This window comes from Phoxinus phoxinus, assembly GCF_949152265.1.
Source record: "Phoxinus phoxinus genome assembly, chromosome: 18".
In the NCBI taxonomy this organism is placed as follows: domain Eukaryota; kingdom Metazoa; phylum Chordata; class Actinopteri; order Cypriniformes; family Leuciscidae; genus Phoxinus; species Phoxinus phoxinus.
In genome coordinates, this window is record NC_136893.1 from 11,010,769 (window position 1) to 11,028,316 (window position 17,548).

At 38.8% G+C, this 17,548-nt stretch overlaps 1 protein-coding gene across 1 annotated transcript in view; it reads right to left on the reverse strand.

The window, feature by feature from the left end:
- l1cama (L1 cell adhesion molecule, paralog a) overlaps positions 1-17,548 on the reverse strand; it is a 55,342-nt gene that overhangs the window by 6,367 nt on the left and 31,427 nt on the right. The window contains 18 exon segments of the mRNA XM_079587719.1: positions 66-181; positions 1,803-2,028; positions 2,557-2,627; positions 2,866-3,063; positions 3,785-3,886; positions 4,121-4,245; positions 4,347-4,506; positions 5,017-5,177; positions 5,404-5,515; positions 5,636-5,779; positions 6,903-7,034; positions 7,306-7,490; positions 7,598-7,712; positions 7,961-8,131; positions 8,224-8,346; positions 9,642-9,835; positions 11,018-11,123; positions 13,589-13,843. Coding sequence (XP_079443845.1) covers positions 66-181; positions 1,803-2,028; positions 2,557-2,627; positions 2,866-3,063; positions 3,785-3,886; positions 4,121-4,245; positions 4,347-4,506; positions 5,017-5,177; positions 5,404-5,515; positions 5,636-5,779; positions 6,903-7,034; positions 7,306-7,490; positions 7,598-7,712; positions 7,961-8,131; positions 8,224-8,346; positions 9,642-9,835; positions 11,018-11,123; positions 13,589-13,712 — 2,565 coding nt within the window. The 5' untranslated portion in view covers positions 13,713-13,843.

The window sequence follows — 17,548 nt, forward strand, 5'->3', positions numbered from 1 at the left end:
TGAAGAGATTTTACATCTTACATTTGACATTTTTTGGCTGAGTTTAATACAACACAGTATGTTACCTTGTAACCCTGCAGACGGCCCCTCACATTTTCTTTTTTCACGGCCGCCCATGTCACTTTAATAGCAGTGCTGTTGATCAGAGCCACTCCCACATTCAGAGGGGCCTCAAGAGGGACTGACAGGGAGAAAGAGCACCCACACTTTGATTCCCTTAAAAACATCTGTCTCAGGATGAACTAAAATCATTGTTAACCCTCTACCGCATGGTGTTGCCATATGGCAACGTACTCTTTCTGTTCATTTCCTTGCCACTGTCTCTTTAAGAAAACATTCTCGTGTTTTTTGTTGGAATGAGAAGACCTTAGTTTAGCCAATGATGTGCTTTGGTTAAGTCACATGACATGCAGGTTTTTTTTCTGGCGCGATTTATGACAGACTGCGTCTCTTGTCGGTAGTTTCTGAAAGCAAATTTAAACGTCATTCAGAAACAAGGACCAGCCCATATCACAAACACACAAAAAACGGAAACTTCACCTCAGGTAAGTTATGATGACATATTCACCACTCAAAAAAGTTTTTATGAAATTAGTTTTTGGTAAATCGATCAAATGTCTGTGTTGCCAAGCGGCAACACTGTGCGATAGTGGAATGACATTATTGCAATAGTTTAGCTAGCCAGAAAGGTCAGCTGCAATCTGTTAAGCTGTAACAATAACAATATTAATGCCAGTGATATAATGTTTATTAGTCATATGTTAAGGACTGCCTAGGCATTTGTATTATGGAAAAAAATTATCTAATTTACATGGCATTTTTACTTTTGATTAGATACAGTATGAATACAGATATATCAGATATACAGATATATGTGTGTGTGAGATGGGTAGGTTTAGGGCTAGGGTTAGTGTAAGAGGAGAGAATATACACTTTGTACAGTATAAAAACAGTTACGAGTCCCCACAAAAATAGTGAACCAGACATGTGTGTGTGTGCGTGTGTAGGTTTTTTACTTGTGCAGAAAGTGACAAAGAGACAGAGTTATGGGTCAGGTCAAAGAATAGGTCCAGAAATCAAATCATCCGTAGATTTCTACATGTTTTTCACATAACATTAATGCATGTTTGCTTATGTTTCATTAGATCAAGAAGAGGTTAGATCTGCCCAGTGCCCACCATTCCAAAAGAAGCCGTTCCAGGATGGAATGTTGAATTTCCATGAACTGCAATGTTTTTATGTCAATGTTTTTATGTCAATGTTGTATGATACATGATGAACATTATTATATTTGTTACTAACTGTATACATTTGCAATTGAATAATATTAATAAAAAAAAAATATGAAATTCAAAGAATATAAAGCATTATTCAGTTAAAAAGAATGGAATAAATAGAATCAGTTGGAAGGATCATTTGTTGGAAAGTATGTATAAGGTGTTGTTTATAAGTACTGTGTTAAAGCTTATTATAGCACAAATTGAATCAACACAAACAACAAAAATATTAACTATAAGTAAATTTACACTTATTCTAAGTCATTTCCACTATTGTATGTTGTTGCCATATGGCAACATATCATAAAGTACCTTAGAATAATATTTTTTCCAAAAAAAAAATCTACAGCACTTCAAGTTAAGCCATTCTAAGAAAAGAAAAAGAGTCAAATATTTTTTTTTATAGGTCTAGCATAATGCGTGCGGTAGAGGGTTAAATTGGGGTGAATTGAGATAACCTTACAGGAAGATGTCAGGAAAAAGGGCTCACAATAGCAGCAAAAATATACAACATGACAAACTCACTGTCCTCTCCAGAGTATCCAATGGTGGGTTTGGGCTCTGGACCTTCTCCCATCTCATTAACAGCTTGCACTTTAATGTCAAAGGCAGAGAAGTTGCCCACATCTGTGACGATGAAGGGTGGAGAGGGGATGTATTTGGTGTGCCAGGACGGGCCGCTGCCCAAAACTTTCCTCCACATCACTTTGTAGCGAAAATCTGGGCCATTGAAACTACGCCTGTCCAACTCCTGCAAGAACACAGACTCAGTCTTGAGCTAGAATGTATCTTTCTGTGAGCAATGAGAATTTCAAAACATTGGACATCAGACTTTCCAACGCTATGCGAGAGAGATTGGATCGTTTAGGGTGAACTAATTCACTATAATGAATCAAATTTTTAACAATTTGAGATAGAGAGAGAAGAATAAATAGAATAAATCATACCTGACATCACTACTTAAGAGAGAGAGATGGCCATGTATACTCACTTTTTAAAACTTTTTACAAACAGTTGGTTATGCTACACCACTACTTGTGCTACCCAAAATGTAGTGAAGGTAGTAGTGTGGCTATTTTATTTTTGCTTGTTACTTGCCAACACTGCAATATCACATGTACATTATATGGATTCCTTTTATCTAACTTTTTGTCCATTTTCAAGCTTCTGTTCACTTTCTTTTGTGTTCCATGGTGAAAAAAAAAACATACAGGCTTGGAACGACATGAAGTGAATGCATTAAGACAGAATCATTTTTGGTCTGAATTGTGCAGCGCACCTTCCATGTGATGACAAGGGTGCCTGGGTTGATGGAATCACTGTGCACTCCTTCAGGGTTGCTGTCTGGAGCTGTAGAGGACAAATCATAATTTAGTGCCAAGATGTTCTAACATGGCAATAAAACTGTCACTTTACATCAGCCACACATTGAGAGAAGAAAGAAACACAAATTCAAAGTGTCACACAATGATTCAAAAGACAAAACAAATGCATCACAATGTAGCGAGACAAGCATTTTCTTTTTCAAGGCAATGTAAGCGTTCACACACACACACACACACACACACACACACACACATTAACTTACGAGCAGCTGGTGTGGAATAAGCCTCCGTTTCCTTGCTCGGGTCACTCTTGCCGATGTCATTAATGGCGATGATTCGGAAGCGGTAAGAAATGAAGGGCTTCAAGGGAAGGGTAGCTCGCTGAATGCTGCCTGACACACGGCTTAGCTCCTCCCATTCCTTTCTTTCAGATCCTGTCTCCTCGAACTCAATCAAATACTCTAGACACAAACATGTATAAATACAGTATATACCATACATAAAACAGGAAATGACACTGATTTTAGATATAGGCTAGCCCCCAAAAAGTATTTGGACACTTCAAACACATTTAAAAATGTGTGCCACTGCATTAGATGCTTTACAGAAAGCACACTTATCAAGTATAAGATTTTTTTATTTATTTTTTATTATGAAACGCTAATAATGAAATAAATCATAATCATACAAAATGTGAAATTAAAACAATTAATAAAACATAAATAAAAACACTATAGTACATAAATAAAACACTTAGTATTTTTGTTAAATATTTATGTAAAAAATTTAGACAAATATTTTTATTTGTTTAACTGTATGCAAAGTGACTAGTTACCAACATCAGAGAAGAAACATGTCTACCTGAAGTAAATATTTTAAGTTTAGCTGACAAAAAAATGTAAAATTAGAATCCCTATGCAAACTGAGAAAATGTGGTTTGATATTGGTGTGATATTTTGTTATAGAGCATATACAATGACATATATTTATTTGAAGTGTGGCTTGAGTGTCCAAAAAACAATTAAAATCTTTGTTAAACCATCAATTTATACAGCATTTGACATTTAAAGGGGGAAAAATCAATAAGAATTTCAAATAATGAACATGTATCAAATACTAACTGCATACACAAAGTGTTTGTATTGCATAAACAGGAAAAAAAAACATATACTGTAACTGTACCTAGCACAGGGCTGTTGTGATTATCTCCAGGTGTCCAGCTGAGAGTGACACTGCGTTCTTTAGGTTCGGTCATTTGTATTTGGGTTGGAGGGTCTGGTCGGTCTGGTGAATGAGGGTTGACAAAGAGATCAAGGGGTAAGATGCCAGTTAAAACAGGGCATCTATGATTTTAAAGGTTAATTCTTGAATCTGCCTACAGCCAAACATGTCCTTTGTCCTTTCTGTAGGTCACATTATCATACAACATGCAGCACACATACAGCTAAATAGATCCACACATGTAAGGTTTAGATATGGCCATGTTATAGGGAAAAGGCCATTTATAAAGTTACCTACCAACGATAGTGATGGAGCCACTCGCTTCCGCCATATCCAGAGTGGTAATGACTTCACAGGTGTATATCCCTTCATCGCCTTCTTCAATTTTAGGTATTGTGAGGGTGGATCCATCTATCGTGTACCTAATATATTTATGGTTAATAATGTTCATGAAATCACGTTATACAGTTCAAACTAAGACATTCTGCAGCATTTTAAGGGACATGGAGGTATAAAAGCATACTCGTCTGAATCAGAGGACTCTGTGAGCTTCTTCTGGTTCTTCCTCCACTGGACTTGAGGGGTGCCCTGCCTGGAGTCCACCTGGTACTCACAGGTGAGGCTAGCTGTATTCCCCCGCTGAATTTGCAGAGCCAACGGAGGTTTCACAATGACTGTCTTATCTAGAACACAGAATTTGTAAAAGAAAATCTTGATTTTGAGTTTCAATTTTTTTATTAATAATAAAAAAATATATATTAAATTGTATTTTCTTGTCTTATGTTTCAGTAAATTACTTCATCTCAAATTTAGACTTCATTATTATTTTTTTAGGCAATATATCCTAAATTGTATTTTTCCTAATCTATTTTGAACCTATTTTGCTTATTATAAAAAGCTAAACAAAAGAAGACAAATAACTTATAAGCTTCAATGATGATGATAATTATAATATACAATGATTAAAATATGCATAATATCTTGCATGCAATTTTGCTAAAAAATATTTTGATATTTTACTGGAAAACTAGATTTTTTTGCAGTTTGTTGGCTGTATGAGGATATTAGAATACAATAAAAGCATCAACATTACATTAGTGTAATGAAAAGAAATGATCCTAACAGTCTGAAGTGAAACCAGTTATAAATCAAGTATGTGTGAAGACATGAGCATCCATGCGTGTTAAACTCACTGAGTACGGCCAGCTCAGCAGTGATGGTGATTTTGCTGTTGCTGACAGTGCAGGTGTACTGGCCGCTGTCATTGAGGGAGGCGTTACTGATCTGTAGAGAGCCGTCGGATAACTGACTCATCCTTGGGTTGGCTATAAGTGCGCCCCAGAACTCACCCTCCCTGTAAACACACAAAATATTAATTTTAGCCTGTTTAAATGGATGCAATGTGCGAAATTCCAAGAACACCGATATTTAGAAATGCTGACTACTGAGTGTGATTCTGCCCATGTGCCCTAATGGACTCCCCACAAAGCAGCTCCCCCCCCCACCAATATCAGGACAGCTGGCTAGAGCAGTTCTGGCATGTGAGGAAGGGACACCCCACAGGATCGAGTCTGTCTTACCATGTGACATTGGGCCGAGGAGAGCCAAAGGTCTCGCAAGCCAGATCAATCGTCTGTCCCTCTGCCACAGAATACATGAGTACATCTTCTGTCAGAATCTGGGGAGGTAGTTCTAGAGGAAAAAAACGGGGGAAAAAAACACAAATCTATGATATTCTAGTCCCTGAATGCTGCCTTAGCAATCACCAAAAAAAACTGCCTTTTTTAGAGCTGCTTTCGAAAATTAATTTACCTATAACATAGACGTAAGCATTGATGATGATAGATCCGTGCTTATTGGCAGCTTTGCACTGATACACCGCAGTGTCACCGAGTTCCACATTCTTCAGAGTGAGAACCCCACGTTTCAAACTGCGACGGGGTTCTGGGTCAATATCTATGCAAAAAAAGACACCTCAGTACAACAATGTCTCTCACCTGAACAGATAAAGATTATTTAACATATACAAACAAAATGTACATTAAGACAGGGATTCCCAAACTTTTTTGTCAGCTGAACCTCTTTAATCTAAGATATTTATTTTAAGTACCTCCTGAGATTTTACGGTCACAAATATATTTTAATGACAACGTTTCGGTCAACCAGGCTGACAGCCTATTTTAATTTCATACAACAATTGATTTGGGTGTGAACGTTTAAAAAAAAAAGTTTTAAAGTATTTTAAAGTTAATATTTCAATCAATTAGCAACACATTTGCATAGCCATGGTATTTCATATTATTTTAGTAAGTGTTTGTGATGGACTTTTAAATTAATCATAACTAATATTTCTTTTCCTTGCAGGAAGCATTTATATACATTTGAAACCTAAATGTTTCCAAACACTTCCAGTCAAAGTAAGTGTGTTTGAATCATTTCCGAATATAACAAAAGGGGAAATTAAACTAGACAGATATCAAAATTTATAAACTCAAGAATCAAGAAATAAAGAGTTTGCTTCTGCCTAGTAACCAATGATATTGTAGGAAAATTATGTGTTTTTATTTATGTGTAATTATGTCACCTTTGCCATGCTAGTTTCTATAAAAACTGCTGTATTTTTGTGCTGGTGGGATTCTCTCTCAAATTGGTCTGAGATCCTCCAGCTGTGATTAAAGCATATTCGAAGGCATTGTCTGGAGTCTTTTTGATTATTACTGCCAGCAGTTTAGTGGAACACTAGAGAGTGATAGAGTTCAAATAGGAACGAGACGTTGTTCGACTCAGAGTGAGACTCTTAGGTGGGGTTAGATGAGGTCAGGTAACTATAATTCTTAGGCATTTTATGCGGTCAGAGTAGCTACACTTATGCCTCAACCAACACGGTCATAGGGGAAGTTACCAGAGTATAATTTAAGTCAGGTGCGTAGAGAAAAAAACTATCACGTTATATTTAGATTTTTTATTTTATAATTGTTTATTTAAACTGATTTTATTAATTCGTTTTTCATTTAATCACAAACCCCCGCAGTTTGAGAAACCCTGCATTAAGACATGGAATGTTTCCTGACTGAGTTACCAGTAAGAAGATTGCCATTGATGCTCCAGGTGACCTCAGGGCTGGGAATGCCGTCAGCCTTACATTCCAGTTTGACCGTTTCTCCCGGGGCGTACAGCTGGCTCTTTGGTTCTTTCGTCCAATATGGGGCAGCTAGAACACCACAAAACAAACAACTAATCATGAAAGGTCTCTGGCAACAGTTGTACAGCTTTGCAGAAGGGATGCGAAGGATGAAGGGATGGCATATACATGTACACCAATTATACACCAATAATGCACCGCTAACAATGTAAATCCTGACTGAGGTTTCTTTCGTCAGCAAAGTGTAATTTGACCAATTCTTCCCAATTATCTCCTCAAGTTCACAGCCCACATCTAAATCTGCAGAGGAAGTGACCTGGCAGTGTGAAGCATACAGTACCTTCCACAGTGATTTTGTAGATGTGAGAGATCATGCCTTGCAGATTCGTGGCCGTACATTGGTACTCGCCCCCGTCAGATTCTGAGATATTCTTAAAGCGCAGAACTCTGTTATAACTGTCAGTGGAGGTGCGCGACTCAGACAGAACGCCATCTTTCCTGATCCACTGGATACTGGGAGCCGGCCTAATGAGGGAAAGAACAGGATGTAAACAAACGGGACACTTTTGAAGTACACTTTTTAAGTAAGTGAAAACTCTAAAAGACACACAGCCAGATCAGGTTTGACTTACATGCCCTGAACAATGCATTCCAGCTCTAGGTTTTGGCCACTGAGCACCAGGTAGGAGCTTTGGGCACCAGTGGGTTGCATCATTTGTGGCCTTCTGTTGCGCACCACGGAGTTAGCTACAGACAAAGACAGAATTATTGAGGGAAATGAGGAGAGAGAGAGAGCATGATAAACAATCACAGTTGCAGTAAGTGGGTGTTCACACAGGACTAAATCTGGGCAAAACAACTAAAATAATATTCCCAGTGGATGGATTGATAGATACTAGATGGATTACGACACAGACAGACAGATAGATAGACAGACAGACAGACAGACAGACAGACAGATAGACGGTCAGCATCCACTCTGCCTTGATGCTTACAGGGGACAACAGTGAGATTGATGGGCTCTTTGAGCTGGATGATGAACGCGCTGAGGAACTGAGTGTTGCAGGTGTAGTCATCTCGGCTGTCTGCCGTAGTCACATGAGAGAAGTACAAGTTTCCATCGTGACCCTGAATCACACGCTCGTTTTGCTGAATGTGCCGCAGCCCTAAGAGAAAAAGATTCATATAACTGTATATAGATATTGCTGAGATGTTGTTCATGTTTAACACTGATAAACCAGGATAAAAACAGACTAACTTTTGTCCATCCAGTGGATGACCGGGGCCACGGTGCTGTTAGGAGTATTACAGGGAAGCACCACACTCTCTCCTTCCTCAACCTTCTTTGACACCTTCTTCTCCTTCTGTAGAGTGGGAGTGTCTGTGAGAGAGAATTAATTAAAATGACATTCAAAAGTTTGTCTCTTACAGTCTCATACAGTCTCTTACTGTATGCTTAACAAGGCTGCATTTATTTGATTAAAAAATAAAAAATGTAGAAGAACTGTTTTCTATTTTAATTCTATTTCTATCTTCAGTGTCACATGATCCTTCAGATATCATTCTAATATGCTGATTTGGTGCTCAAGAAATATTTCTTATTATTGTCAATATTGGAAAAAGTTGTTAATATTGTTGTGGAAACCGTGAAACATTTCTTTCAGGATTCTTTTATGAAAAGAAAGTTCCAAAGAACAGCATTTATTTGAAGCAGAAATCTTTTGTAACATTATAAATGTCTTTACAGTCACTTCACATCACTTTAAGTATCATAGCTAAAAAAAATTATAAAAAAGTATTCATTTCTTTCTACAAAGTGACACTTACTTAATTCCAAACTTTTAAATACTATTGTAAATGGATTAAAAAAATGATTCAATTCATTCTCAGATATGGATGGGGAAAATTTTAATGATTATTTACAATAATTGACCATTTAAAATACATTTTATCCTTGTGAGAAACTAGACTATGCTAATTAGCTAGCGAGTAAGTATACAGCACAGCTGACAAAACAAAGGAACACCAGAATGCAATTAAAAACTACAACATCATTTAGAAGATGCCTTGGCTTGAAATGATATGAATTACGTGTGTGATGGTGCACATATTAATGTGGCCAGCAGCAGCACCAGCTGTGTGTGGAGTTTATAATACGCAGGCTATTGTTAGCCATGCTCATGCTGAGTACTCTCACTTCCTGCACATACTAATCCCAGGAGTGGTCGTCCCCGCTGACACACTTACACGACTCACACTGGTTTCTGAGGTAACTGTTGTCAGGGAAACTGGCAGAGAGGTCGGGACAGAGTAAGGGAGACAGGTAGATTGCTAGATAGACGTGGTGTTGTTGTTGTTGTTGTTGTTACAATGAGCCGCTCACAGTGTTGTGTTTGATAGCTAATTGGGAAGCAATCTGGGATTTATATTCGTTCTGGAATTCTTCGAAGCGTTTGTGTGACTGGCATTCACGATGAGCTGTAATTTTCCTCTAAATGTCATTTTCTGCATGTGACACACAACAGGGGGCAGGGGGCTTGATTTTGGGCTGTTATCTGCTGCACGCCAGATTCTCTCAACAGAAAACTCGCCACATGTGGTAACGTCAGGGATATCAAACAGGCAATCATGAGTGTGAGCTCTATAATGTTGTGGTAATGAGACTGAGTGACTTACTCTCTGTGATAATACGAGCCTCTTTAGACACGGCCGTGCCGAGCTCATTAGATGCGTAGCAGTTATATCTGCCCTGGTACTGGTGGATGGGTCCATCCTTGGCTGTCAACGAGAAGCTCCCAGAATCTCTGGACACTGAGAGGTCAGGGTCTTTAGAGGGGTCAAACTCCAAACCATCTTTCACCCAGCGGAACCTAGCGAGGATACAGATAAGAAATAAGTGACAGTATTTAAAAAATAATAATAACATCCATAAATTAAATTGCTAGTGACAAATTAGTATTTTTTCTCAATTAATCCCTACTAAGATCAGTGATACATTATCTGTAAAAAGCCTGTACTGTATACACCATTCAAAAGTCAGCAATATTTTTCTTTAAAAAAAATAATTAAAGGGAAAGTTCACCCAAAAATGTTAATTCTATCATCATTTATTTAATCTCCCTCAAGTTGTTCCAAACCTGTATGAATTTATTTATTTTGTTGAACACAAAAATACGTTATTTTGAAGAATGTTGGTAACCAAATAGTTGATGGTCAACTCTTTAGTTACCCATATTCTTCAAAATATCTTCTGTTGAACTCAAAACAAGAAATAAATTCATACAGGTTTGGAACAACTTAAAGTATCCCTTTAATACTTCTATTCAACAAGAATGCATTAAATTGGTCAAAAAAAAATAGATTAAAGGCATTTATAATGTTTCAAATGATTTCTATTTCAAATAAATGCTGTTCTTTTGGACTTTATATGCATGAAAGAAGCCTGGTGGATGTTCTCAATGTTTTCAACATTGATAATACTAAGAAATGTTTTTCGAGCAGCAAATCAGTATATGAGAATGATTTTTGAAGGATCATATGACACTGAAGACTGGAGTGAAAATTCAGCTTTGACATCAAGGGAGTAAATACATTTTTTAAAATATATTATTTCATAATATTTCACAATATTTTACCGTATTTTGACCAAATAAATGCAGCATTGGTGAACATACTGTAAGCATATGTAAACGATAACTACATTTAGAAATTAACTAAATTCTAAAGAATTAAATAAAATGCCTATTTACAAAGGTAGTATTTGCATTTTTATTTTTGAATTAATACATTGATAAATTTTTTATTTTTTTCTAAGTGACACTCCTAGTCTTCCATGGCATATAGATATATGACTAAACTACCAGACATAAAAGCCATTAAAGTCCAATTATTTAAAACACATCATATGAGATGTTTAAATGTGTATCTAGGAATTGGTTATGTAATTGTGGCTACAATCATTTATGAATGAATACAATGCAAAAAAAGCAGTATAAAAAGGCTTCAAATAAACGGTTACCAAATGATGTAACTGTGTTGCTATGGATACTAACATGGGTGGGGGATTCCCAGTTGCCTCACAGGTGAGTGTGATGTCATCTGCTGAAAAGGTGGTGATAGACTCTGGCTGGGCAGTGATCACTGGGGGGCTTTTCACTGCTGAGAGAGTGCATCACACTCAAAACATTCAATTACCCTGTATATTTCTGCAAACTGTGGAGTTAGCAAAGCAAAACCCTTAAAATAGAAATAGACATTCCAAAAATCTATAATAACAGCTTCAGATGTGGATGAAGGCATATTAGTCACAGGAGTTTAGCAGCCTTTCCGCTAACCTGCTGTAATCACAATATTCAAAACAACTTAATGATCCGCAGCGCCGCTGACTTCAGTTGAGTTTCCCACTAAAACTCAACAATGTTCTGAAGCAAGTGCCTCTGAATCTCTCCAACACACTCACTCGATTAGTTCCAGGAAACGGAATATCGTCCATATCATTAGAAACTCCCAAGTGAAAAGATGGAAATGAAGAGTGCGGTGTAAAGCGTGCAGAGACCCGAGATGTTCTCTAAGTGTCTGTTGTTTTACGGATGAGTGGCCCGTGAAAGAGTTGGAGAGGAGGAAGAAAATTAGACTTGAGGAATGAATAAGAGAGGCAGACAGCGAGAGCATAAAGCATTAGTGATGTAATCTACTGACAGAGTCACTGAGGCTATAAACAAGTGCTTATACTGGACACATAACAACACTGATGTCTGGGAATGGTTACAGTGATCTCTCACTATGCAGCTTATATCCTCTCTCTCTCTCTCTCTCTCTCTCTCTCTCTCTCTCTCTATATATATATATATCTATCTATCTATACGAAGAAGAAAAAAACGCAGATAAAAAAAGTAAACTGTTCAAAAATGAAAATAATCACTGGTGATGGGCCATTAACCATTATAACTGGGAGGCATGGCCCCCACTCACCCATCTACGGAAGATAATCATTCATTTTAAAAGACTCATACCTTAATGCACCCTTAATAATCATTCCCACACTTCTAAATATAACAAACAAATATCTCAGCTGATCAGTTTGGGCTGTTTGCTGCAGGCTGTTTTCAGTTATTGGAATGAGTCTGGGAAATGTTAGTGGAGTAGAGTCAGTACATGCATAAACATACTCAGAAATACTTACAGTGTCTTATTTTGTCTGTCCATTTAGTCAGCAGGGGGGAAAAATAAATATTTTTAGTTTACAGTACAGTAATGCACACCAACAGCATGCACTTATTTTGTACACACACCAACACGTAGAACATGCACACACATACACAAATTATGCCTATGACTATTATTCCTAAGTAAAGCTTATTACACAACTACCAACACCTAACCCTAATGAGGATTAGATGCTTTACTGTATGTGCAAGGGCATTTTTAGATGTATAGCAAACACGTGCACATAAACACGCATTTGTTCTTTTGTCATGGTGTGAACTTTCTATTGACTTGTTTTTATATAGATATTTTATTTTCCTCTTAACCCTCACAGAAACTATTTAGCATTTTTAGATTTTCATTAAGACATTATTTGCTGTTAATATGAGGTTTTACTATCCTTGTGACAACATTTTCTCCAACAGTAAAGGCAAAACCTGACCCCCCACCACCACCTAGATTGCATAAAGCCTTTTTTAAATAAAACAAAATGTTATGATTACACTGTTTGGAGGTGAAACAAAGAAAACACATGATGCCAGCTCAGACACCTGGACTGTAGTTCAGCTGGCCAACAAGAGGCACGCTAGAGATAACAAGATGCTGGCAAAGCAGAGCTAAAATAAACTCCCTCCCTATCTAGCTATTTTCTTTCCTTTGACTTCCACCACCCTTTGCAAGACTGCTTGGTACTGCAGTCCCAACAACGTAATGAGAAAACAAACGCACTGAATGTCTGAAAACTATGGGCACTCATATGGGCCGGACTCGGTCAGACATTTTAATGAGGGTGTGTTATCGATCTCAATGATCACATCCATCGTGTCTGTGTTTGCCATTTAAAGGTCACTAATTGAAAGTCAAGAGAAATCGTGACCTTTCATGCAGATTCACTGACATCTCATTCTGGTGCATTTCTGTTTTGTAGTTTTCATAATCCAGTCTTTTTCCTCTTCTTTTGTGTGTGTGTGTGTGTGTGTGTGTGTGTGTGTGTGTGTGTGTGTGTGTGTGTGTGTGTGTTTGGAGGGGCGGGAAAGAGAGATGCTCTGTTACACTGATACATGACTGCAATCTTAAATTGCAGATGTACAATAATAGCAACAAACCCAGTGCTGTTATTAGCTTTAGGAAGCTTGTAGCAGCTGCTGTTTTTACAGTTCCTTCTCAAGTGGGTTTCAATCACTGTGCGCTTGACTGTCCTTTCCAATCAGGCCTGTACTAGGCATTCAGGTCAATAGTATAATCAATTGAGCAATTAAACTCGCTTATACTGCTCATTCTGCACTTTTTATCTCACATTCACCTAACAATAAGCCATAGCAAACATTATAATTCTGAAAAAAATCAATAAAAAACACACGCACACACACTCGCCATGCACTGAACATATTTAGTGTAATGTCAAATCCTGTACTCACATTTGGATGGGATGTTGATCATGGTGTCCCCGGGCTTTGGAGCCACAGACAGCAGGAGGAGAGGGAGCAGGAGAGCAGCACATCGCCCCCTGCTGCCCACCTGCTGTAGTGACGTGGCAGGCATTGCACCTGCTGGCAGGCACAAACACAACGGGCCAGAAAATCTCAGATTATCCCAAACAGAGAAGAGTTGTCTTCACTGTTTCTTCTTCCTGTATGTTTCTCTCAGGTCCACACCCTCCTGATGTACTCTCACTGCAAGAGAAGAGGGAGAGAGAGCGTGATGGAGGGAGGGGCAGGAAGGGCAGGCCCACATGCAGAGAAGAAACACACTCAGACTTCCACATGGCCCAGGACAGAGGGAGCCAGAAGAGCCAGAGAGAGGGGTGGAGTTTGGTGCATGTAAACCAATGAAGGTGCATGATATGTTGTGAAAATATTGTTAACCATTATAAATAGATGCAATGGTAACATGGTGAAGTGATGATTTCAGGTGGCAATACCATGGTACAACATTATTATTAAAATTAACTGTGCATTGTACTCCAAGGTACTTCAAACAATATTTAACTTTTTGTTGGTTAATATTTAAATAAAAATAACAATAATAATATAATAATAATATTATTATCTGATATTGGTAGAGTAATACAAGAGCTTTTTTCCATTTCTACTATAGCCTGCCCTACATTAAAATTGTTATGCTTTAAATGTAGTTATCAGTCATTAATTTATCTTATTCTGCATCAGCTAAAACTTCCATATCAAGGCATTTAAATATGGCCACTTATCTCTGAAAGACTTAAAAACAGAATACAATACATTCCATTGATATAAATATTAGACATAATTTTAAAGATGTAGTGAGCATACAGTAAGTAGTAGCACATGGCAAAATGTCCTTATCTCAAGCACAGATCAAAAGTATCCTCAAAACCATTTACTCAATGAATTTCCTCAGCAAGATCTCAGAAGATCTTAATGGTCATGCCATTAATGGATAATGATGAATGGAGGCCGGTGCAAGCAAAAAGATGAATATGAAACAATGTCTGGGTCTTTTTGAGGAGCCCTTTTTAATGGAAAAGATATGCATCTATTAGAGCAGCTATCGCTCACGCCACAGGCTTATGAGCTATCATAAGCCCATCTGTACCTGGGCCTGCCAAATGACACCACAAAGACCTGCGTGTGCGGCTCCATTTATCAGCCCTATTACTGGATCAAGCAATCGACTTTTTTCATTCACTTGCCTTGATCACAATACGGTACAAAAAGGAGCTCCCCAAGGACTTGTGATAAAAACTTCAGGGAGAGAATGGGGATGAAACTAAATAACAAGCGAGAGGTGGATATTGTTGTTGGCTCGGGAAGAGCGTGTCTGACAGCAGCTGGCAGCTATGCATATCTTTAGCTGGGCACCGCTGTACCCTACTGGTGCCAAACCCTGGAGCTGAGTGACCTTGGAGAAGAAGGAAAGGTTGAAGGAGGAGTAAAGCACAAGGCTCAGACTTGCATGAATTGTCAAGAGGTTTCGGGAAGGTCTATGCTGGTTTGGTGCTGGTCTAGCTGGCAGAAAAGCACCACAGGGCTGGATCACAGTCCCACAAGGCCCCTGAGAAAACATATTTGGAGGTCGCCAGACTCGCCACCCTGGCTCTTTCCAGCTACCTCTGCTGCCCCTAGTGGCAGACCCTTTAACATGCATAAAACAAAAAATCCCAAGGAGGGCTCGCTGCATCCTGCAGTGGACATCCAACCCCACCCACATCCAAGTGCACATCCATCCACATCCAGAAGGCACGCCCGTGTCCAATAAGTCACCTTGTGACTCCCCATCCCGCCCCAGACACTCGATTTGTTGTATGTAGGTTTCCGATTTAACGTTTTTTTTAGGTGTAAGGGTAGGTTTTGAGAGTGTTTTTTAGTGCGGTCTGTCAAAAAAAGAGAAATATAAGAAGTAAATGAAAAAACGTTTGGCATGAAGGTTTAAGGTCCTTGCACACCGAGTCCGAAAATTTTGTAGGTGTTTTTTCGTATTAGTCATTCAGTGGCTGTGAATTGTCAAAACAAATCCCAAAATGCTTGCTACGGATGTGAAAAACAGAAAATCTTTTCTATAACGGACGAAAGTTTCGGAGGCAGTGCGTAAACGTGATTGAAACAACGTGAGGTCATATTTACTTTTTAACGAGCGAAAATTTTGGACTCAGTGTGCAAGGACCTTCTTCCTGTTTCACAGTTACAGTTTTTTCTGAATGCTTAAGCGCTAATCGTGATTCTTGTAGCACAATTTCTAAAACTATTAATACGTATAGCAAAACCACTCACTGAGTTTGCAAAACTAAAAGCACAAACACTGCTTTGCACTCAGTTTGCAATTTTGTAACACACACTTTGCAAAACTGTAGGCACAATTCACTCCGCAACACTCTTTTTGCAGAACTTTAAACACAACTCACTGCTTACACTCAATTACCAAATTTTCAACACACTCCTAGCAAAATTATACACATGTATGGCTATCATTAACACTATTTTGCCAACTGTCTGGCACACTTTCACACGTGAAAACTGTTTTAGATAATTATTTAATTTGCAATCAGCCTAAGCACTATAAATAAGCCACAGGTAAGCTGTCTGTGTGGAGTACAATGGAAGGAGCAGTAAGAGTGAGAAGAGTGAGAATCAGAGGCCGAGGGAGAGGACATGGAGGTGAAGAAGTTGGAGGAAGAGGACGTGGAGGTGATGAAGTTGGAGGAAGAGGACGTGGAGGTGATGAAGTTGGAGGAAGAGGACGTGGAGGTGAAGAAGTTGGAGGAAGAGGACGTGGAGGTGAAGAAGTTGGAGGAAGAGGACGTGGAGGTGAAGAAGTTGGAGGAAGAGGACGTGGAGGTGAAGAGGTTGGAGGAAGAGGACGTGAGGTGAAGAAGTTGGAGGAAGAGGACGTGGAGGTGAAGAAGTTAGAGGAAGAGGACGTGGAGGTGAAGAAGTTGGAGGAAGAGGACGTGGAGGTGAAGAAGCGAGAGGGTTAGAGGAAGTTAGAGGAAGAGGACAAGGAGGAGCAAGAAGAGGAAGGGTAAGAAGAGTAAGAAATAGAATAAGTGATGACATCAGAGCTACAATAGTGGACCATGTCATCAACCATGGGATGACCCTGAGGGAAGCTGGCCAACGGGTTCAGCCTAATTTGAGCCGCTACACTGTGGCAAGCATCATTAGGACATTTCGAAATAAGAATCGGTAAGTACTTTGTAGCACTGCCATACTCTAATGAGAAACACAACAGTACCATACATGCAAAAATACTGAAATTGTTACTTTACAGAATTGCTAGACGTCCAGATGTTGGGGGCAGAGGAAGAATGTTCATTCCAGAGCAAGAGACCCATATAGTGAACATGGTGATTGCCAATAATGCAATAAGACTCCGCGAAATACAGCAGCGCATAAATGATAATGACACAAACTTTCAAAATATACACAGTGTAAGCATTTCTGCACTAAGTCGTGTACTTGCGCGCCACAGAATAAGAATGAAGCAAATTTACAGAGTTTCATTCGAGAGAAACACAGAACGTGTAAAGCAACTGCGATATGACTATGTGCAGGTAAGCTATAGTGTCATTGGTTCTGAATTTGGAAGTGCATACTGTAGTGCTGTGCATGGGCCTGATGTGTTGCATTTGTTTTGTCTTGTCCAGAGAGTGATGGAACTAGAAGCAGATGCCATGGGACATGAGCTACTTTTTGTAGATGAGGCCGGTTTTAACCTCAGTAAAACCAGGAGACGTGGCAGGAACATTATTGGACACCGTGCCATCATCAATGTCCCAGGACAACGTGGTGGTAACATAACCATGTGTGCAGCTATAAGCCAAAATGGTGTTGTTCACCATCATGCAACCATAGGCCCATACAACACTGCACACTGCATTCCTGGACACCTTACATGACATG